At 42.4% G+C, this 23,124-nt stretch overlaps 1 protein-coding gene across 2 annotated transcripts in view; it reads left to right on the plus strand.

Moving 5' to 3' along the window:
- Nucleotides 1–16,816, plus strand: part of CCNB3 (cyclin B3) — a 60,026-nt gene extending 43,210 nt beyond the window's left edge. For both annotated transcript variants that reach the window (XM_024988519.2, XM_010821947.4), the window contains 5 exons: nucleotides 8,357–8,494; nucleotides 11,962–12,117; nucleotides 13,204–13,353; nucleotides 16,154–16,284; nucleotides 16,507–16,816. In XM_024988519.2, coding sequence (XP_024844287.1) covers nucleotides 8,357–8,494; nucleotides 11,962–12,117; nucleotides 13,204–13,353; nucleotides 16,154–16,284; nucleotides 16,507–16,579 — 648 coding nt within the window. In that variant the 3' untranslated portion in view covers nucleotides 16,580–16,816. The remainder of the gene's footprint in view (nucleotides 1–8,356; nucleotides 8,495–11,961; nucleotides 12,118–13,203; nucleotides 13,354–16,153; nucleotides 16,285–16,506) is intronic.
- The last annotated feature ends 6,308 nt before the right edge of the window (nucleotides 16,817–23,124 follow it).

Genomic DNA, 23,124 nt, shown 5'->3' on the forward strand with positions numbered 1-23,124 from the left:
TGGCCTTACTCCAGGTTGTGCTTGCTCCCAAAGTCCACAATTGCCTGCAAATTCCACAGTCTCAGCCTAATTGCGTGCGTGTAATCCGCTGCAGCTGTTCAGATGGTAAAGCGTCTGTCTACAATGTGGGAGACCTGGGTTTGATCCCTGGGTCAGGAAGTTCCCTGGAGAAGGAAAAGGCAACCCACTCCAGTACTCTTGCCTAGAAAATCCCATGGACAGAGAAGCCTGGTGTCCATGGGGTCGCAAAGAGTCGGACACAACTGAGCGACTTCACTTTCTCTTTCCTCTTTGCTCACACAGCCCCTGGTGCTCTGCTTTGATTTTAGACCTGCCTCTGCTTGTAGGCCGCCCTGTTGTGTCTGTTCCCCACCCAAACTAGTTGGGGCAAAGGTAGCAGCTTTTTAGGGCTCACTTGCTCAGTTGGGCTGTGGAGAGGGAGGGTTATGAAAGCCACAGTTGGGGTGTTTGGAGAGTGTTTGCTGGGACTCAGGCCTGCAGGAAGTTGCTAAAGTCGGAGGTGGTTCATGCGCTCTCTCACAGGAATTGGCCTTGAGTTGTATGTCCCTTGGCAGAGCCAAGCAGTTTAGGCTCCCCAGAAGGTGTGGGCAGTAACCTTTGCCTGCTTATGGCTTGGTGGCAGCTACTACCTCTGTGGTCAGGACTGCAGTGGTGGTATTTAGTCCCTGTCTCAGGCACTCCCCCTGGCTTTGAGGCTTCAGCAGTGGCCAGTCAGCTTGCATTCTCCCTCTGGGATTGTAAACTGCAGTCACATCTAGTTCCACCTCTGGCACTCTTGCTGGCTTGGCATACTTTGGTGGTGGCCAGGCATACCTTCCTCTGGGGTCACACAGCTCACAGCCCTTGCTTACCCCACCTATGGCATTCTCGGAAGTGGGTTCCTGGGATCTGTGAGCTTGGGGAGTGAGAGGTTCTTGCAGCAACAAACTCTTGCCTCTCTGGGAGGCCCAGGCTTTTTCCTGGACTCCCTCAGCTGTGTTGTACTAGCCCCTCAGAGTATCTGCATAGTAGTCAACCCCAGTTCTCTCCCTGTGGCCTGAGCCCTGAAGTCTTAATCCTCAGCACCCAGCCCCTCTCTTGCCACGGTGGGTGTGCAAGCTGCTTCTTGGCTGGGAAGTGCTGGTTGGCAACATCTCTGTGGTGAATTCTCTCTGTTTTGCCTTCCAAGCACCCATTGCTGCATTACCCTTGAGGGTCTGAAGCTCCCCCTATCCCTACCCGTGCTGGGGTGTCCAAATGTGCAGAAACTTTTCCTCCTTCATGGCTCGCTCCCTGGGTGCAGGTCCCTGTTCCAAACTCCTTCGTCTCTTTTTATCTTTATCTTTTGCCCTACCTCATTCTGAGGAGATTGGCTTGCCTTTTTGGAAGTCTGAGGTCTTCTGCCAGCATTCAGAAGGTGCTCTGTATGAGTTGTTTCATGTGCACATGTATTTTTGATACATTTGTGGGGAGGAAGGTGATCTCCCCATCTTCCTCCTCTGCCATCTTGAAAGTTTCACACCTAAGGTCTTATTACTCTTCTTGAGTCATTTTTGTAGTTTATATTTCATTAAAAATCATTGATTTCATGGATATTTTCACAGATATTACTATAGATTGCATATGGTATTCTTTTACAATCCTTTGAAATTATTTCTTTTCTCATTCAAAATGTGTGTGATGTGTTATCTCTCTCCCATGTATTTCCATGCCTTTTTTTCCTCAGTTTTCCTCAAAAAAGATTGATTCAGTCCTCTGGTCAAAGAACCAGCTCATGGATAAATATATAACTCTTTCTTTTTAATGAAATTTATTACCATCTGCTTTCATCTTTTTTATTTTATTCTTATTTTATTAAATTTTATTTGCTGTTTTTCCCTGGCATCTTAAAATGAGTGCTTAGTCTAATTTAAGTTTTTCTGACTTCATAATAAAAGCCCCCAAACTATATATCTTTTTCTAAGTAAAGTTCTGACTATATCCTACCAGTTTTGAAAGATAGTATTGTAGCTATCTTGTTTTTCCTCAATAATTTGCAATTTTTATTTTCCCTTTGAGCAAGGCTTTTTTCTTTAAGAATAATGCTTATGATTTTTTCAAATGCATTGCTTGTCTTTAGTTTGTTTAGTTTATCCTTTTATTGCCAATATCTAGATTTATTGTATTGTGTATTGAGTATGTGACCTGAATGATAATTTCTTCTTTTAGTTAATGAGATTTTCTTCATGGCTTCAGATATAATGGGTTTTTGTAAATAGTTCACTGATGTTTGAAGAAAATATGTATTCTCTTTAGGGTACAAGAATCATTCTATCAATTAATTTTGGCTTAATTATTGTATAATTTATATGCTAATTTATTTTTTCTGCTTAACTTATCAAAGTCTAAGAGCAATGTGATAACCACCCATAATCATTGTTTAATTAATTTATCCTGGCCTTTCTTCACCTCCTCCATCTCACTTTGACCACTCTGTTCTATACAATTTTTTAAGCTACAAAATTATTACATGTTTAAAATATGTATTCATACGTTTGTGTGTGTGTATGTACAAAAACAACTGTTTTACCCTATCCTTATTTCTCAGAGATAACTATAATTTAGGATGTATCTTGTCTTATCACTTCTATTAAGTTTTTGACTATCCTTTCTTTAAAAATGTTGAATTATGTGAATACATGAATGCATATACATACACACATATATAAAAATATAGCTTTTTACTGAGTATGGGTTTTTTGATATCTTTTGTTGCATGACTAGGTCATGTGCCACTTGCTCTTTTCTCTTAATAAGCCTTAATAATCTTTCCATATAAGTAGATCTATACTTATAGATAATATTCTACCATATGGATATTGTTGTTGCTTACTTAACTAACCCCTTTGGACCTGATCTATTAATTGACTCTCAAGAAAGATGAGATAACCTGCATACTTTTAGTTTATTTCTTCTCCTGTTTTTAGTCAAAGCAGTCTAGACTTTTAGATTCAGATTATTATTTAATATATTACCTTCCCTATAAATAATTATTTTTACATGTCTATATGTAGATCTGTTTTCCTTAATTTTATCTGGTATATTGTGGGTCCTTTCACTCTAAAGGTTCAGTCTTTCTTTGGCTCAGAGAAAATTTTATTTATTATTTTTCTCTCATTTTGATTTCCCGTGTGTGTGTGTGTCTCTCTCCAAAATCTGTTCTCCTTGAGTCTCAAGTTTTTATTCATTATCCTCAACTTTGTTTTACCTCTCAGTTCTGGAAAAATTTCTTAAAGTGGCCTTTGAATCATTGGTTTGGTTTTTTTCATAATCTAATATACTGTTCACTGCCTCTATTGCATGTTATTTATGTAGCTACTTTTTCATTAGAATTAGTCTTTCTAGATCCTGGAGTATTCTCTTTTCATAGATTGAGTGTCCTCTCAGATCTAGTTGAGAGTTTACTTTTTAAAACAATTAATTTATTTCAATTGGAGGCTAATTACTTTACAATATTGTGGTGGTTTTTGCCATACATTCCCATGAATCAGCCATGGGTGTACATGTGTTCCCCATCCTGAACCTCCCTCCCACCTCCCTCCCACCTCCCTCCCACCTCCCTCCCCATCCGATCCCTCAGGGTCATCCCAGTGCAAGACAGCAAGAGACACAGATGTAAAGAACAGAGTTTTGGACTTGGTGGGAGGTGGTGAGGGTGGGATGATTTTAGAGAATAGCATTGAAACATGTATATTACCATATGTGAAGTAGATTTCCAGTCCAGGTTTGATGCATGAGACAGGGTTCTCAGGGCTGGTGCACTGAGAGTTTACTTTTAAAAAGTTTATTCTGTATCTTTGGAGTGAAAAGATTTCAATACGTAAGACACTTGCTCTGGTTCCTCAAAGCATTTCTCCTTGAAAAATTACTTGTTCTTTTTCACACATCTGGTAGATTTTTTCTGTAAATTACTTGTTCTTTTTCATATATCTGGTAGATTTTCTGTTTATTCATCTTTATAGAAGGTGGTCTTTGAGTTTTGGAACTTGGGATGAATTTTATCATATATGCTTCCTAACATATATGAATACATACACACATATTTAAAACATATATTAAGTTCAATGTTAAGAGTAATCTTTCTATTTTCTGTAGTTTTGATTGATTTATCACTTCCTTTGGTTTCTTCTTATCCATTTCCAGATATGGAAAAGAGTTGTTTTTGAAGAATTGGAAGGATATGCCTGACAAAGGCAGTCATGAGGGAGAGAACCTTGCTCCTATGATGAAAAGCTTCTTGTCCTCATTTTGTGTAGCTGGTTGGAATTACCCACTCTTCTCTAACTGGCACAAAGTTAGGCTCCTGATTTGAAGCCTGATTCTGAGCAGTCAGAAAAACTGTATCATGTGAAAAATAGATGAAGTCAAGTTATTTGGTCTAGAATGAAGATGTATAGGAAACAGAATAACTAAAACAGTAGCTGAAGGGCTGTCACAAGAAGGATTAGACTTGTTCCATGTAGTCCCAAGTGGTAGTTATGTTAGCAGAGTCTCGTCTCACATTCAAGGAAGGAAGAGTGCTGTAACTGACACAGCTGCAAATTTAAATATTTATTGACTCCACATTTCAACAATTCATTCAGATACTACCTATTTTTGATGTTATCATTTGATAATGATGTACTGATGGGTGGCCAGGTGCCTATGTGAGGTACTGCAAGGAGGCTATGCATCCACTAGCCTTGTTGTTTGCTCACAAAGGCATCCTCAGAGAATTGCTGTTTTTCATTTTTACATTTTTTTCCCTGTTATTATATGACCTCAATTTCTTGACACTTAGAGGTGATAGTCATTCTCTTCATCTGCATGAACTTTCCCCATCCCTTTCTTATATGTCCCTTTGGAAAACGTAGTAGGCAGAATAAAATGCCTGCATCCTAATCCTCAGAATCTGAGTATGTTACCTTATGGGAATGGAAAATTAGACTATGGAATTAAGATTATAATCAGCTGAATTTAAGGTAGGGCGACTATACTAGGTTATCCAAGTGGGCCCAATTATAATCACAAGTGTTAAATGTGGAATAGATAGGCAGAGAGTAATGCAGTATGAGAAAGACTCCGCCGGCCACTGCTGGCTTTGAAGATGGAAGGGGCCACAAACCAAGGAATATGGGCAGTTTCTAGAAACTAAAAAAGATTCTCTACTAGAACCTTCAGAATGAAACATAGCCCCACTTTGCACTTTGATTTTTTTAGTTTAGCAAACCCAGTGGACTTATGACCAACAGATCTGTAAGGTAATAAATCTGTATTGTTTTAAGCCACTAGTGAATTTTCTAGGCCAGAATACTGGAGTGGGTAGCCTTTCCCTTCTCTAGGGGATCTTCCCAACCCAAGGATCGAACTAGGTCTCCTGCATTGCGGGTGGATTCTTTACCAGCTGAGCCACAGGGAAGCCCAAGAATACTGGATTGGGTAGCCAATCCTTTCTCCAGCGGATCTTCCCAATGCAAGGATCGAACCCAGGTCTCCCTCATTGCAGGGTGGATTATTTACCAGCTGAGTGTGATAATTTATTGCAGAAGCAGTTGGAAACTAATAAAGCCAGATTTCTGAGAACATCCAGGCCATATCCCAGGAACAATAAGAAAAGCTTCATGGTATTTGTTATTCAGAAATGTAATATATCTATCGCTAAACCAGTGTATTCAATCATTATCTGGTAATTATTTGCCCATCCAGTTATATATCCACTTCTCCAGTGCTTTTTATGGACCTCCATTTGGTTATCTAGCCTCCGGTCAGTAATATTAGCCAATGAAAAAGGAGGCCCAAAGAAGTAAGTAAGCTTACATTAAGGGTGATATCTACTTAGTAGAAAGAAGAATTTTCTGTTAAAACCAGGTTCTGGTTTCTGTTAAAGCCAGGTTATATTTGGAGGTTCTGTGGCAGAAACTGAGTAACTATTTGGTGGAGATGTTAGAGGGGATTCACACATTGTTTAAGGTGTTGGACTGTTACCAAGTCCAAGCTCATTCTGCAGTAAATCAGGAGATGAGGTGTTGGGGCAAGAAATAGTGACCTTTATTCAGAAAGCTGCAAGTCTGAACCATCTTGCCAGGGTCTGGATGCTAGTTTCTTTGATGAAACAAAGAGTAGGTGAGGTGAGAGGTCAAGTAGGCGGCCATAAGTGGGGGAGATGAGAGGTAAAGTAAAAGGTCATAAGGTGTTGCAAATATGTCCTGATTTCTGCCAGGGGAGGTATGTTAATTTCTTCTTTCTGGCAGTCTTTTACAGGTGGGCTGAGTTAGGATGTTTCCTTTGAGCTGAATTTATTTTAGTTTCAGGCCTGGGAGGAGGGCAGGATTCCTGCAAATAGGCCATTGTGTATGCTTTAAGCTATAGGCAACATCTCTGAACAAGTTACAAGTTAATCAACTTGTAGAATAAGGAATAGAATACAAAGGTTAAAGTAAAAAAAACCAGACCCAATATGGAGTCAGATCTGATAGATTGTATTGTTTTTGACTCCTAAGAACCCAAGGTGGTGTAAGGAAGAAGCCTCACCGATACATTGTATTGTTTTTGAATCCTAAGAACCCAAGGTGGTGTAAGGAAGAAGCCTCAGTGAGGATTGTGTAGGACCACCATGAGTGCAAAGTGTGCCTACACACAGCTTCCAGGCAAGGCAAAAGCAGGCGTGGAATCTAGCTAATAGCCTTATTTGCTAAGCTGTGCATTCTGACTATGGGGTTGCTAGGCCTGAGGCAAAGGCACCTTTTGCTAATTTATATAAAAGTATTGTCTACTTGATAAGATGTGTGCCTGTAGGGCTGCATTCACCCAGAGAGACTCCTTTTTTCTAATTTGCACAAAGATGCCATATGGGCTAGCACAAACTGTGGGACTAGGGCTATAGGAGAGTTTCTTGGAGTTGGTGAATGCAAGAATAAGGATAAATAAGAGAAAGAAGGAAAGGAAGGTTATGCTACTAATGCTTTAATCTCTTTCTGGGTTCTTTAGCCCCTCAGCTCACTAACAAACTGTGCTATTGGTACTTGCTCCCAGTCCATATATTCTAATAGCATATCTAGTTGGGAAGAGAAACTAATGAATGAATAAACTAATAAACAAGTCCCTTTATTTCAGAGCTAAATAAACATCTCCTTTGGGAGTTCACTGTATGAGGTTATAGTGTTTTTTGTGCTGGTCTCAGCCTATCAATAACTAATGTCATGGCTGGACTACCCTCTGTGGTTCGTGTTATGATAGCGGAACACCCTTCAGCAATAACCATAGGAAACTTTGAAAAAATACAGGTTTATTACTTACAGGGCTTGGAAATTACACAGCACAGCTGGGTCCACATGGTGAGGTTGAGGTTGGAGGGAAGGAGACAGAGAAACAACACACATGTAAACATGCAGGCCAGGGGGTTCTGCTTTTACTGGGTCAGAGGTGCGGGCCTAGGCTTTCTGGTGCTCATTCTTTATTGGCAAATTTAAAGCCTGGGAAGAGAAAAAAAAAATCAGTCCAAATGATCAGTTATCAAAGCCAACCAAGATCTTTAAAACAAAGAAGCCTCAGTGGGGAAGGTGGCCTGGCTCTTTGTCTCGTCTTGTGACTGGCAGTCTGTTCATTGGACATAGCCATTCTTGAAGTGGATGTCTCTTTGAAGTGGATACTTTGGCAATCAAAACTTAAGCCAGGCGCTGGCATTACAAAAAGTCCATGCTTAGGGTTTACACTGTTGCTGCTAAGTCGCCTCAGTCATGTCCGACTCTATGCGACCCCATAGACGGCAGCCCACCAGGCTTCCCCGTCCCTGGGATTCTCCAGGCAAGAACACTGGAGTGGGTTGCCATTTCCTTCTCCAATGTATGAAAGTGAAAAGTGAAAATGAAGTCGCTCAGTCGTGTCTGACCCTCAGTGACCCCATGGACTGCAGCCCACCAGGCTCCTCCATCCATGGGATTTTCCAGGCAAGAGTACTGGAATGGGGTGCCATTGCCTTCTCCAAGGGTTTACACTATAACGTAGCAAATGCGGAGAGCAAGAATCTAAGTTTTGGAGGTGAAAGAGAGAGGATGTGTTCACCCAAGGTGCTCATAGAGAAGGCAGAGCATCTCCCTCTGATGTAAGATTTGTCATTTACCCAAATGTGTAGGGATAGGTATTGCCAGGGTCCTCAGAGGCACTAGAGATACAGCCAGGCACCTAGCTGAAGCATTTCTTGCACTCAGAGCAGTTTCAGCTGGCTAGGTCTTGTAGTTACAGTGTCCTCAATACCACAGACCAGGTAGTTAGATCATCTGGATATGCCTTTGGAGTTGGACAACACTCAAATTCGTGCCTTGTTTGTGTATTCCTCCAGATGAGCTTTGAGATGAGTCATGAGACCCTGTACTTGGCAGTGAAGCTGGTAGATCACTACCTTATGAAGGAAATATGCAAGAAGGACAAGTTACAACTCCTTGGTTCCACTGCTTTTCTGATTGCAGCAAAATTTGAGGTGAGCCCAAATCCATGGGACTTGGAGAAAATTAATCAATTTCTGTCCAAGCCATATATGTATGTATGTACATTTACATATGTATGTATATATGTGTGTGCATGTGTATATATATTATATACATGTATACCACATGTATGCATGTGTATACATTTGCATATATGTGTATCTCTGTGTGTATACAATTACATTCATGAACACAATTAAGTTTTCCTATCAAATTTTTGTCTATCTTCCATAGCAGGGAAGCTGGTATTGGGTGCAAATGGTGGTGTATTTGATTCCTGGCATCAACAAAGTTCTCCTGTTTCCTCTTTGAAAATGTGTGTATGTAGACATATTCCTAGTTAAATGAGTTGTTCTTTTTAAAGCTTACTTCTGGACCATAATTCTCTGTCCTCACCCACTTTTCTTCCAGCAACTCCATCTCCCTCTGGTGGAGTCTTGAATTGCATGTATAAGGAAGCGTTTCCAAATCTAGGTGCTGGAGACATTTAAGAGAAAATGGCCTAGTGTAGATGGTAGTGAGTCCACGTAAATTACTTTTGAAGTAGCATTATAAAAGCAAGTAGTTGGCCATAATCCATCTAACTATCTGATTCTTTCCTCTTCCTCAGGTACTAAATGGTCTTGTTCAACTCTCATTTTTCCTTCAAATAGGCTAATAGTATAAAACCTTATGGTTTAGGAACAGAGAAGTAGTAACTTCTACTGAGTGCGAAAACCTTTAGAACTGTGGATTTGTTTTTGTGTTCCCTCCTCAGCTGTATCCCTAAATAGCTTTCCACTTCCCTTCACTCTCTTCTTCACTCGCTAGCTCCTACCAAGATCAGTACCTCCCTCTCTAACTCAAACTCTCCCTCCTTTGCTCCTTACTTGCTTCCTTCTTGCGCCAGTTCTGGCCCACATCCCCGCTTCTGGCCTTCACTCCATTTCTGCCCTTACTCTGCTTCTGTGCTCATTACACTTCCGCCCGTGCTCCATAGCTCCCTTCCTCCCTCCAGCCTTCTTTCAGTTCCTTCCTTGATCCCTCAGTCTGTGCTTTGAACACTCACTCCATGCTGAGCTTCCTCCCTCCCTCCCTCCCTCCATCTGCCCACCCACTTCTTTCTCTTTCCAGCCCTCATTTTCTTTATCTTTCTCTTGATTTCTCCTCCCCTCCTCACTTGCTCCCTCCTTCCATGATCCTCTCCTTCCTACCCTGGTTCTATCCCTCATTCCTCCATGCCTCCCTCCCTCCTACCACCTTCCCACCCTCCTACCCACCCTGTTTCTCTCTCCATCTTATGCTCCACCCTCCCTCCCTTTCCTTTGTTTACTCTCTTTTCTCCTTCCCTAGCTAACTCTCTTCCCTCTGTCCCACACTCTTTCTCTTGCTCTTCCTTCTCTCTCCTTCCTGTTGCTCTGCTGGTGCCTGCTCCCCTCTCTCTTTCTCCCCTCCCCCTTCCCCTCTTACCCCTTTCCCTTCTCCCCCTTCTTTTTCTGCTGGTTCCTTCTCTCCCCTCCCCACTTGCTCCTTCCCTTCCTATCTCCCATCCTTGCTACATGGTACCCTGGCAACATGACCCCCCCCGCTTAACTTCCTTCCACCTTCCTTCCCTGCTGCTAAGTCGCTTCAGTCGTGTCTGACTCTGTGCGACCCCATAGACAGTTCTACAGGCAAGAACACTGGAGTCGGTTGCCATTTCCTTCTCCAATGCATGAAAGTGAAAAGTGAAAGGGAGGTTGCTCAGTCGTGTCTGACTCTTAGCGACCCCATGGACTGTAGCCCACCAGACTTCTCCATCCATGGGATTTTCCAGGCAAGAGTACTGGAGTGGGGTGCCATTGCCTTCTCTGAACCCTCCTTCCCTGTTTGCTTCTTTTTCTTCCTTCTCTCTCTTCTCCCTCCCTCCCTCCCTCGTTCTCCTGATGTTTTTCCTCTCTGACTCATTTCCTTCCCTACTCTCTTACTCCCTGGTTCCCTTATACCTCCTCTCTCCTTGCTCCCTCTCTGCTCAACTCCCTCTCACTCATGCTTGTTCCTTGTTCCACTCCATCCTCTTTTCCTTCCTGACCTCTTCTTTCCCTGGCTCTCCCCCTCATTACTATCCTCCTACCCTCCTTCCTGCCCTTGCTTCCTAACCTTTTTGCTTTTCTTCCTCTTTCCCTTCCTCTTCTCTCACTCTCTCCCTTGTTCCCTGCTTCCTTCTCTAGCTCATTCCCTTCCCTGCTCACTGGCTTCCTAGTCCATTCTTTGCTCCCCTTCCTCTCTCTTTTTCCTTCTCTCTCTCCCTGCTCCTCCCTCTGCCTACCTAGGGATGTCCTTGGGAATTGAGCAAGTATTCCCTGCCTCAACCTCAAGGGGGTTAAAAAGAAGCTAGGGATCCCTGGCCAGCCAAGCACAGGAGGGAGAAGGAAAGTGCAAGGTGCTCTTGTTAGCAAATTTTGGAACCAGGAGTGCCTGTCCTTTGGTTGTCAGGACAAAGGACCCCCACTAGGTTTTTTTGGAGCAGGAGTGTCTTCCCCTCACAAGACAGAAGTACAGAAAGACTTTTGCAAGGGGAGGTAAGGAGATGATAGGAGAAGAGAAGAAAGGAAGGAGCCACTGGTAAGTAGAGCAGTAGAAGGGAGAATTTCTTGTTCTGGTCTTGTCACTAGGTGGCTGTGTGACCTCAGGCAAGTCTCTTTCTCTCTCTGGGCCTCAATTTCCTTGTCTGCAAAACCAGAGGATTGGTCCAGTTTGTGATCTAAAGATAGAGAAAGTTGTGACAAGAATGCTGGAGTGGGCAGTGAGGTGCAGCTAGAGAAAGGATTCAGGGGTCTTCCTACCTCCTCTTCCTCACCCCAAAGCTCAATTTCAACCTGCAGAGGGCGGGACATGGGAAGGTGCTCCTGAATGGGGAGAGAGGTGTTGTTCTCACCCACCATCTGCCCTGGATCTTCCCAGTCTAGCCCCCCTTGCATGTCCTCCCACCGCCTTCAGTCTCTGCTTGGGTTCCCTCTGTGCCCTTCTCTCTGTCTCTCTTTCAGTGCCTTTTACCCCAACAGTGCCCCCTCCCAAACATCCTTATTCATTCCTTAGACTAGGAAACAAAGTGTGGGCTTAGTTTCCATCTCTAGCTCCCCTTTTTGTGGCCTCTTTCCTTCCATTCCCCTCAGAGCAGGCCTCAGAGTTCCCATTTCTGGCTCTCACTTATCAGAAGAGAGGTCAGTGCTTCCAGTCCATGCGCTGTGTTGTGCCACTTGCAGTGCTGTAAGACCCTACCCAAAAAGGCCTTGTCCTCTCCCCCTGTGTCTGATTTTGTTTTTCAGATGGACTGCTCACATCAACCAGATGCTGGCTCTCAGAGCTACCCTGAAGGTTTATTCCAGGGAACGTTATTACCTCCTATCATTCACCCCCTCTTCCCCTGCCTTGCATCTCCAAGCAGAGAAGGATGGGTTGTCTTTGCCTGTTTGTGACTGCCTCTCCTCTCCACCCACAGGAGTGCTACCCACCTAGTGTGGATGACATCCTGTACATCTGCAACGATATTTATAAGAGAGATGAGATGCTCGCCATGGAAGCCAGCATCCTGAAAATCCTCAAATTTGATATCAACATTCCCATCGCCTATCATTTTCTGCGCAGATACGCTAGGGTAAGAGGGCGGAAGCACATCTTCATTTTCCCACTGCTGAGTTAGTCCCCTCCATTCCCAGAGTAGCTCCCTGAGTGGTAGGGAAAGGGACAACTGAGGACAGGGGAGTTTCTTCAAGCCACCCTCCTAGAATGGTGATCTTTATGGAGTGTGGTGGTGGTGGTGGTGGTGGTGGGCAGAGAAAATTGCAGATTTCCATGGTATGCCTGTAAAGTTTTGAGGTGAGGGCAGAGTAGGGGAGGGGAAGAAGATTCTTTAATCAGGAAGGGACACATGAGAAGTTTAGAGGAGATGCTAGCAAAGTTCTCTTCCTTCACCTGAATATTGCTTACAAGGGAAATCATTTTGTAATTATTCACTTATTCTACAAGTGTGTTTTGTGGTAGGATTTATGTGTGTGTGTATGTACATATAAATATACATGAAAAGTGTTAATCGCTCAGCCGTGTCCAACTCTTTGCGACCCCATGGACTTAGCCCACCAGGCTCCTCTGTCCGTGCATTTCTCCAGGTAAGAGTACTAGAGTGGGTTGCCATTCCTTTCTCAAGGGGATCTTCCTAATCCAGGGACAGAACCTGGGTCTCCTGCATTGCAGGCAGATGGTTTACTGTTTGAGCCACCATGGAAGCCCATAAATATATATGTGTATATATGTGTCTGTGTGTGTGTATGTATGTAATATATATGTATGTTAAAATTATACGTGTGTGTGTGTGTGTGTAGATTCAAACAAGAAAAGATTTCTAGTCTGGAACCTGGTACAAAGATAGCAGTTGGAGGCCTTTGGCTTTTCAAAGGATGGCATATACAGAAAAGGGAGGTGGGAGGGTACCATAAGTACAGTTGGTATTTTGGCTTAAGATCCTAAAGATGGCAAATACCATTGCTGATTTCAGAATCCCCCCTCCTAAAGATTCTGTGCTTTAGGGACAGGGTCCTTAGTGTGGTCATGGTGGCAGAAGTACATCGCTCAGGCAGAGAACCATTTAGGCCCAAGGTAGGATAGCTGGAGTGAGTGCAGGGGTCATCTGCTTGGTGCCAGTGTTCTGAATTGATTGCTGAGTCAGTCTTCTTCCTGCCTCTAGTGTGTCTGTGCCAGCATGAAGACACTCACCTTGTCCCGCTTCATCTGTGAGTTGACCCTGGTGGAATATGACTATGTCCAGGAGAGGGCTTCCAAGCTCGCTGCTGCCTCCTTCTTCCTGGCGCTCTGCATGAACAAGCTCGGACACTGGGTAAACACTTGTGGGCAGTGGGGAAGACGGGGTGGGGATTTAAAAGCACAGGGTCAGCTCTGGAGGAAGGTATAAGTTAGGGTTGTGGGAGACTCTGTGACAAAACTGCTGCATATGTGCTGTTATGAATCCTTTAACATCTTGACCTCTTAGGGGCCTGGCTGCCTAAAGGTTTTCTGTAGCCCTGGTTTTGAAGTCTTTTATTTCATTTTTCTTTGTCACAGTACCATTTGTTCTAAAGACAGCTTACCTGAAATCCCAATATCACAAAACAGACTAATGTGAAATTATTTTGATTGTGGCAGGGGGTGGAGTAGACCCACTTGCCTTACCCCCATGCCACCCCTGCTCCTAGCAGTCCTCTCAGCAAGGTTGGCCCCCTACAGGAGAGCTCACTGGAACAGGATTTGGCAAGTACTGACCCAGAGAATAGAGCAGTGAAAGTAATGTCCGTGTACATAACAGGGGACTCAGACATATACTATAGTACTCTTCTCTGAAGGGGAAGGCCTCCACAGCCTCCTTCCCCAATATAAATAAAATGTATATTTGATGCTTTCTTAATTTTATGAAAAATTGTGAATAAAAACAACTTTAGAAAACTATGAACTTTTAAAGATGTAAATGAAATCCAAGTAGAAGAGTGTGTTCACAAAGGAGCATACTCTTCCCAACCTCCCCTAGGCCCCTCCAGCCTAGAAATTCTAGCATCACTACTGATGGAAAAACCTCTGTGTGCTGAGAAAGAGCCCTAAAAACAGTTGTGTGAACTTGGACAAGGCCCTGAAATGTCTTGGGACAGAGAAAGCATTCAGTAAATGGCAGTGATGATGATGAAAAAGAATATGTAATAATGGTTAGCATTTATTGAATGCTTAGATGGTGGTCTAAACATTTTGTGTATTAACTCACTTAATCTTCACAACAACCCTATGAAATCAACAGTATTATCTCTATTGGACAGATAAGAAATAAGTTCCCATGTTTGGCTAATGAGAGGCAGAGCTAGGCTTTGAGAACTACGAGTCTGTTCAAAGTATATACCTACTCTACAATCAGAATGGATGTGGCCATAGCTCTGGCGTCATGATCCTGGAGGCCCTATGCTGACCAGGCTTTGGATCCTGGGGAAGGTTGGTAGTCTTCAGGGAGGACGGTTGAGAGGCTCAGGGCAGCAAACTGCTTGCCAACCAGCATAGAAATATCTCATTATTTTAATATTTGATGTGGATGTACTAACATCAGCTAAATGTCAGTCCTGATCTGAACTCAGGTAGTCTGGCTTCACAGTCCTGTACACTGTATGTGTGTGTGTGTGTATATATATATATATATATACATATACACACTCCTATATACACACATACACACACACTCCTATAGATGAGAAAGGCTTCACACAGAATATGACTTTTGAGTTGGGTCTTGAAAGATCAGTAGGAACATGTGAGAAGGGACATTCTAGGCAGAGGGAAGAATGATTGAAAGGACGTGAAGGCAATAAGGAAACTGATTTTGGGGAGGCAGATAAGATATTTCCTATGGACAGAGCAGGGAACGTATTAACAGGGAATGGTGAGAGGTGAGAGCAGCATTCCAGTGACTGCCCTTTGCCTGTGGCAGTGGTTTCCAATATTCAGTAGAGCCCTGAGATTCCTGCAGAAGTATCTCAGGGCCATGTAAAAGGGAAAGGGATCCAAATTGGTGGACTTCTTATCCCCTGCCCCCAATTCCAGGTAAGATATTTGGAAAAAAATGAGTTCCGGGAGAATAATTTAAGACGTTTTAAGAAAACTCCTGCTTTGCAGAATAATCTTCCTTTCTCTACCTGTGGAACTCCCATTAGACTTTTAGCACCTATTGTAGATGTACGCTTCTCTACAAAGCTTTCTGTGGCTCTCCCAGACAAAAGTCATGGGTCCTACAGCTCTTTTCCTCTAGTGTCCCATGCTCCGTTCCCTGGTAGCACTTCCCACACATTTTGTAATTCTCTGTGTGCATGTCGTCTCTCCCACTAGACTACAGACTCCTCAAGGGCAGGAGCCTTAGTCATCCTTGTATTCCCAGCATTGTGTATGAGGCTTGGTTAATATTAATCCTAGCTCGTATGGTATGGGCATGTGCTAGACTCTGTTTCATGTGCTTTATGTATATTAACTCATTTAATCCTATTATGTAATTACCGTGATGATCCCCATTTGGCAGATTTAGAAACAGCGGTACCGAGAAGTTAAGTAGCTGGTTCAAGGTCATGTTGTAAGTGGAGCTGGAATCTGAACCCTAGCAGCTTGCCTGCAGAATCTTCGGTCTTAAACACTCTGCAATGCTCCTTTTGCCACATGCTAGGCATCCTTAAAGTTGAATGAGAAAATAAATGCGTGAAATGATAGCTGTTCAAGCCAGAGAGGAAGAACAACCTTAAGTTCCTGATGGCTGTTTTGTTGGGACCTTAAGTTTGTTCTGAGGTTTGCCTAGCCATTGGCTCTTAACCTGAGACTGCCTAAGTTATAAACTCTGTCCTGTTCCTTGAATTCTTAGTGGATTTCAGTTTAAATACCTATGACGGGGCCTTGTATCCAGCTGGTACATATGGATATAGCCATTCCACTAGCTTGCAGATAAAACATATTTTTCTAGGTAGTACCCTACAATTATTGGCCAGTGTCTGTGCTGTATGAGTCTGAATTGTTTGACTATCTTCTCTGCCTGTACTATGGATAGGAGGTTTGGACTTGGGTATTGGAAACAGGAAGGGTCTGCTTCCTATCATAAATGTTACTGTTCATGTTGCTTCTTCCAGGCTCCTATCCTGGAGTATTACAGTGGCTACAGGATCTCTGATCTTCACGCCTTGGTCAGGCAGCTGAACATCCTACTGACTTTTCATTCTTGCAATAGGCTCAAGGCTGTACGTTCCAAGTATTCGAACAAGTAAGTATCAGTCTCCAGTTGAGATTGGGTTTATGCTTCGTCATGGGGAGGCCCAGACTAACCTCACTTAAGGGGAAAGAAGGATTCAGATACTTTTTTACCTTACTTTCTGTTCCAGAGTTAAAGCAAGATAGGGAACCAAGGACCAATGTCCCACTTATTCCATGGAGCCTCCTTGCTTTGGCCTGTTTCACACTGAGCAGACCCCTCTTCCTTTTGCAGGGTCTTCTTTGAAGTCACCAAAATCCCACCCTTGGACATGTTGGCACTGGACAGAATTTTGAGGTGTTGCTAATTCTGAGGCCGAGGGTCTGGTACTCCGGCAGCAGCCACCAGCGCTGGGCAGGCGCATAAATAGGCTGTATTTATTCTGTCTTTGGATTTGTCTTTTCTTCGCTTTTCCTCATTTTTATACTGTTTGTCTTTTCCCAAACTGATAATGTTGTAAATGTTTAAATCTTTTTGTTTACAAAAGAAAAGTTGTTGTAATATTTGATTATAAATTTAATAAAAATGATGGTTGTTGTTAAAATGACTCACTTCCCCTTTATTGCTCAGGAGCCCCATACGTAGCCCACAGATGTATTTTCCTCTGCCTAGTAAAGGCTGTGCCTCAGGGTCTGGCTTATCCAGTTTCCCTCTTTATTTGAAGGCCTTCTCTTCAAAGGAAGAGGAATTGAGCTAGGTGTACATTGATGGATGAGTCTGTAGAAGGAGCACCCTGGTGCTGGGAGAGGCAGTCCAGAGAGAGAGACCCCTTACAGACAGACAGGCCTCAGTGTTCGGATCTGGGGCAGCTGGATGTGTGGCCCAATATCCATCAGTCCCCTTTTCTGGTTGCCTGCTTTCTTTGCTGCTTCCTACATGATGAAAAGGTAGGGATCAGGATTTTCACTGAAGTGTACCCCTACTTTTGCAGTTAGGTGACTTTCTAGAGTCTAAATTTGAAAACAACTTGGCATGGTGCACTGAAATCTTTTGGTCCTTCAGTCAAGAGGAAAAATTTCCACCGGTGAAATCTGCAAGATGTCCCATGAATGGAAGCATCAACCACTTGCTCAATCCTTCATAAAGCTTTCAGGAGGTTCTACTCTCCCTATCCTATGTTTGTGGTGAGGTATACTGATACAGCACTTCCCTGCTGGCTCAGACGGTAAAGAATCTGCCATTTGAGTTATTAGCAGAGGACTTGGACATCCTCTGTGCCAGTTGATGAAGAGCCACTGCCCCAGTCTTGCCTCTAGGACTTCTAGGACCTCCCCACAATCTAGCAACTGAATCAGGTAATGTCTGTCATAGCAAGAGAGCTCCAAGGCTCTGTTCTAGTGTTGTGACTGGCAACTGTTGTGATTGCTCTGTGGCCGATTATCACTTGTCAAATATTTTGAAATTTAGTCCTGGAGGTAGGTATCTGGTAGAAGGGGGAAGTCATTGAAGACTCTCCAATTCTCACCCGAGTCCCCAGGCTAATCTGGTCATATCTCCTTCTCTGATGAGTTGGACACAGGAGGGAGAGCGTGCCATGCCTTAGATGCTTTCTTACCCATTGTGTTAATTTTCCATTCTGTCTCCCAGCTTGCTTTGTTTTGGTGACCAAGTATCATTAGGTTTATGCCTGTCCCCTCCCACTGCCTTGCAGAGTGACTGAAGGGTACTGCCAGAGAGGTCCAAGCTGCTTGGCAGTGATTTAGCTGGTACAGCCAATTTTGTATAAACATGTTAAAAGCACTAGGCTGGAAGCTGTCTTGCAAATCTCCAGCCTCACTAAAAGCAGATCTCTTGTCTGTACCCGGTTTTTAATCCTGCAGCTTCATCAGGGGAAACAATTGACTGTTTTACTTTCCGTCCTTTTTTCCACGTCTGTTGTCCTTTAGTGATGCTAATGAAACTGTTAGTCATTTTTGTTGTAGTTGTTGCACATGTCTTAAAATTTATTTTACACTCATCACTACTTCAAAAGCAAGTTAGCTCTTAGACCTGGATCTTGTTATTTAATGCCTTACTAAAGAAACACACCTATTTCTTTATCAAGATTTTGTGTCTATCTTTTGATTCCTCTGGTTCAATATAACTGATTTTCTTTGAACCTTATGCATTTTCAACAGTTTTATTGACATAAAATTCACCCACTTATAGTGTACAAGTCTATAGTTTTTAGTATATTCACAGAGTTGTATATCTATCATCACAGTCAAATTTTGGAACATTTTCATCATCCCAAAAGAAACCCCATACCCATTAGCAGTCAGTCCCCATCCCACCCCATCCCTACCCCCTAATCCTAAGCAGCCATTGGTTTACTTTCTGTCTCTGTAGATTTACCTGTCCTGGACATTTCATATGAATTAAATCTTACAGTGTGTAGCCTTTTATGTTTAACTTCTTTCATTTAACATAAGATTCATCCATGTTGTAGCATGTGTATTTCATTTCCTTTTATTGATGAAAAATATTTCATTGTATGTGCTGTGCTTAGTAGCTCAGTCGTGTCTGACTCTTTGTGACCCCGTGGACTGCAGCCCACCAGGCCTCCTCTGTCCATGGGGATTCTCCAGGCAAGAATACTGGAGTGGGTTCCCATGCCCTCCTCCAGAGGATCTTCCCAACCTGGGGGTTGAACTCAGGTCTCCTGCATTGCAGGTGGATTCTTCACCAACTGAGCCACCAGGAAAGCCCATTCCATTGTATAGATACAGCATATTTTGTTTATCTAATCATCAATTGATGGGAATGAGGGTTGTTTTCACTTTTTGGCTATTATGCATGATTCTGCTTTGAATATTCATGTACAAGTTTTTGTGTGCACATGTTTTCATTATTCATGCATATTTACTGAAGAGGGAAATTGCTGGACCATGTACTGCTTTACATTACCATCAGCAATGTATGAGGGTTCCAATTTCATTACATCCTCTGCAACACTTTTTATAATGTGTCTTTATCAGCCATTCTAGTGGGCATGAAAGTGGTATCTTCCTGTGATTTTGATTCACATTTCCGTAATGGCTAAAGATGTTGGACGTTTTTATCTTGTGCTTATTTGCCATTTGTGTATCCTCTTTGGAGAGATATCAGTCCAAATTCTTCGCCCGTTCTTATTTGGCTTATTTACTTCTATATTATTGAATGGTAAGAATTCTTTACATAATCTGGGATTATATTTATGATTTCAAATATTTTCTCTAATTCTATGAATTGTCTTTTCACATTCTTGATTGTGTTAATTGAAGCATAAAAGTTTTTAATTTTGTTGAAGTCTAAATTTATCCAAGAAACCATGGCCTGTCAAGATCATGAAGATTTACCTGCATTATTTCTTCTTGGGAGTTTTATAGTTTTTGTTCTTATATTTAGGTCTTAAATCAATTTTGAATTAATTTTTGTATATGGTGTGATATAGGCATCCAATTTCATTTTCCTGCATGTGGACACGTGACCGAATTGGTTGCCTGGACCCATGCTTGGGTCCTAGCCTGGGATCAGACCTCTTGTCTTGGCCAGGGAGGTTCTTTTTCTGATCAGATTTGCACAGCTAATAATGAAACCAATTCTGAGACTAGAACTGCTGTTGCTGCTGTTTAGTTGCTAGGTCATGTCTGACTCCTTGCGACCCTATGGACTATAGCCCGCCAGGCTCCTCTGTCCATGGGGTTCTCCAGGCAAGAATACTGGAGTAGGTAGCCATTACCTTCTCCAGGAGATCTTCTGACCCAGGGATTGAAACTGGTCTCCCACATTGCAGGCAGATTCTTTACTGTCTGAGCCACTGGGGAAGCCCCAAGACTAGAAGAGCACAAGCTTTATCTGATGGCTGAATAATGGAGAAGCAGGAATTCACTTACAAATCAACTTCTCAACCTGCTTTGGGCAGACATCATATATATAAGAAGTTCAATGTAAAAGGTGGGTAATTGGAAAGAGAGGGAGGGATATTCTTGACTTACTTTAGAGCAGGGGTGTGGTTTGGACCAGAACTGAGGCAATTCTTCTTTTTAGTCCTTGTATGGGTTTTTCTGGTGGTTGTCATGGTAATTGGGTTGGGAAGATCCCCTGGAGAAGGAAATGACAACCCACTCCTGTATGCTTGCCTGGGAAATCCCATGGACAGAGGAGTGGTGGTGGGCTACAGTCCATGGGGTCACAAGAGTTGGATACTACTTAGCGACTAAACCACCACCACCACCTGGAAAATACACAGCACACCTGGGGCCACACAGAAAGATCAAGGGTTTGGGGAGAGAGAAAAAGAGATACAGAGACAAAAAGGGAGAGGAGAGAGAGAGGGAGATAGAGTGACACAGAGACAGAGACAGAGAATGAGCGAGCAAGCTTCTATTGAAGGTGGGAACCTCGGGTTTCTGGGGCTCCCTCATTATTGGTGAATTTTAAAATGCAGGAGTGGAATTTGAAACCAGAGAAGAGAAAAAATAAGCAGTCCAAATGGTCAGTTATCAAATCAAACAAGATTGCTATAACAAAGGAGTAGGAACTGGGGTGGGGATGGCTAGCAATGTGTTTTTTGAGGTTGCTGTCTTTGAAATGGGTGCCTCTTTGAAGGGGATGTCTGGGCAATCAAGGCTTAAGTCAGACATTTGCATTACAAAAAAGAGAAAATCCAAATGCCAAGACTTATACTGCAACATGATATGTCTTTCCATTTATTGAAGTAGTCTTTTCAACAGTGTTTTACAGTTGTCAGAGAAATATTTTTATATTTCTATTGTTATATTTATTCCTAAGTATTTTTTAATGGAGCCATTAAAAAGTCTTGACCACTTTGAATTTCTTACATGTTTCAACTATGGCCTTGTAAGAGGGTCATCTCTTTGAGTCTTAATCAATTTTACCTCCCAAATATTTCTTGAATTGGCATTCTCATCATCGTCTCTATTACCAACTGCCCAGATTTGAGATCTCATCTATTACCTAGATTACTATAGTACTTTCCTAACTGATCTCCCTATCTTTAGTGTTGTTCCCTTCAAATTCACCTTCCATATCACCACTGGAGTGATTTATTTAAAATTCAATTCTAGATTATAGTTCTGGGTAAGATGGTTAAGTACTTGCTACTCTTTGTCCATCACTGAACACAGTCATAAAACCTGGACAGAATTCACGACACAGCTGTTTGAGAATACTGAAAAGTAAATAGCTGCAGGAAGACTAAAGAAAAACATCAGAATTTGAGAATCCAACAAACCAGTGGTGAGTTTCCCACTTCTCCTACCCTATTCCCCAACCTGAACTTAATCCATTTGGAAACGTGAAAGTGGTTACTGTAGTACAGTCAGAGAGTTCCAGGAGAAGCCCTCTAGTTCTTGTTTGAGAAGTGAGAGAAGGGGGAAAGTCCTCCATTTTCCCCTTTATTTCTCTTCTCTCACATCCCAGCCCTCAGGCAATCATGCAGTGGCAGCAACAGTGGCAGCAGTGAAGCCATCAGGAACCAATATTCTTGGAGAGGGGAACCCTTAGTCTCTGATGAAGCTGTGGCCATGAGAGCAGAACCACTTACTGTTGCTTTTTTTTATCTCTCTGTTTTCCCACTGCTTGTTTCCAGATGTGGCACAATTGCAGAAGTGAACACTTTCCAACTGGAGGCCTGAAAGGGAAATCCCAGGGTACCACTGGTGAGACTGGAGAAGTAGGAGTTCAGGAAAATGACCCCATAATGTTTTTTGTTAATGAGCTCCTGGATACCCACCACTAACCTGTGCCTATGTTGATTAGATCCCAATGAGCATACCAAAGAACTGAGATAACTGACTTTTATCTAGATTCCAGACTGACCACTTAGTGACACATACCAGACAAATCTGAGTTAACATTTGAAAACTGAACTGACATTGAACCATCAGCCCACAGCAGGCTGGTGGGAACATATGGCCTGAACCTAATCAGATTAAGTGCTAAAGCAAAAATATAAATGCTTTCCATACTTAGAGTTTTGTAATGTCATATATGAAATGTCCAGGATATACTCCAGAATTATCAGCCATATAAAAAACCACAATGATTTCAAGTTGCATGGCAAATAAATACATTTAAAATTTTAAAAAATAAAATAATAAAAAAACAGCCACAACCAAAGGATGCAGATGTTGCACTTATCTGAAAAAGACTTTGTCAATTAACTATAAAAAATTCAAATGCATAGCACAAACACTCTTGGAACAAATGTTAAAATACAAAGCCTAATCAGATAAATAGAAGATATAAAGAAGTAGAAACTAGATGACAACTTCAGAATTGAAAAATGCAGTTGTTTAGTTGCTAAGTTGTGTCTGACTCTTTTGCATCACCATGGACTGTAGCCCCCCCAGGCTCCTCTGTCCATGGGGTTTCCCAGGCAAGAATACTGGAGTGGGTTGCCATTTCCTTCTCCAGGGGATCTTCCTGATTCAGGGATCAAACCTGTGTCTCCTGAAATGGCAGGCAGAATTTTTTTTTTTTTTTTTTTTACCGCTCAGCCACTAGGGAAGCCTGAAAAATACAATAACTGACATTAAAAAAAATTCACCAGATGGGCTTAATAGCAGAAGTATGATGTTAGAGGAAAGAGTCAGTAGACTTAATTTTTTAAATTAATTTATTTAATTAGAGGATAATTACTTTATAATATTGTGATGTGTCTTCCCCAATGCTGAAACCCCCTAACACCTCCTTCCTCACCCTATTCCTCTGGGTTGTCCCAGAGCACCTGATTTGAGTGCCTTGCTTCATGCATCGAACTGGCACTGGTCATCTATTTTACATATGGTAATATACATGTTTCAATGCTATTCTCTCAAATCCTTGCCTTCTCCCACTGAGTCCAAAAGTCTGTTCTTCATGTCTGTG

The sequence above is a fragment of the Bos taurus genome, chromosome X (assembly GCF_002263795.3).
Source record: "Bos taurus isolate L1 Dominette 01449 registration number 42190680 breed Hereford chromosome X, ARS-UCD2.0, whole genome shotgun sequence".
NCBI classification, from domain to species: Eukaryota; Metazoa; Chordata; class Mammalia; order Artiodactyla; family Bovidae; genus Bos; species Bos taurus.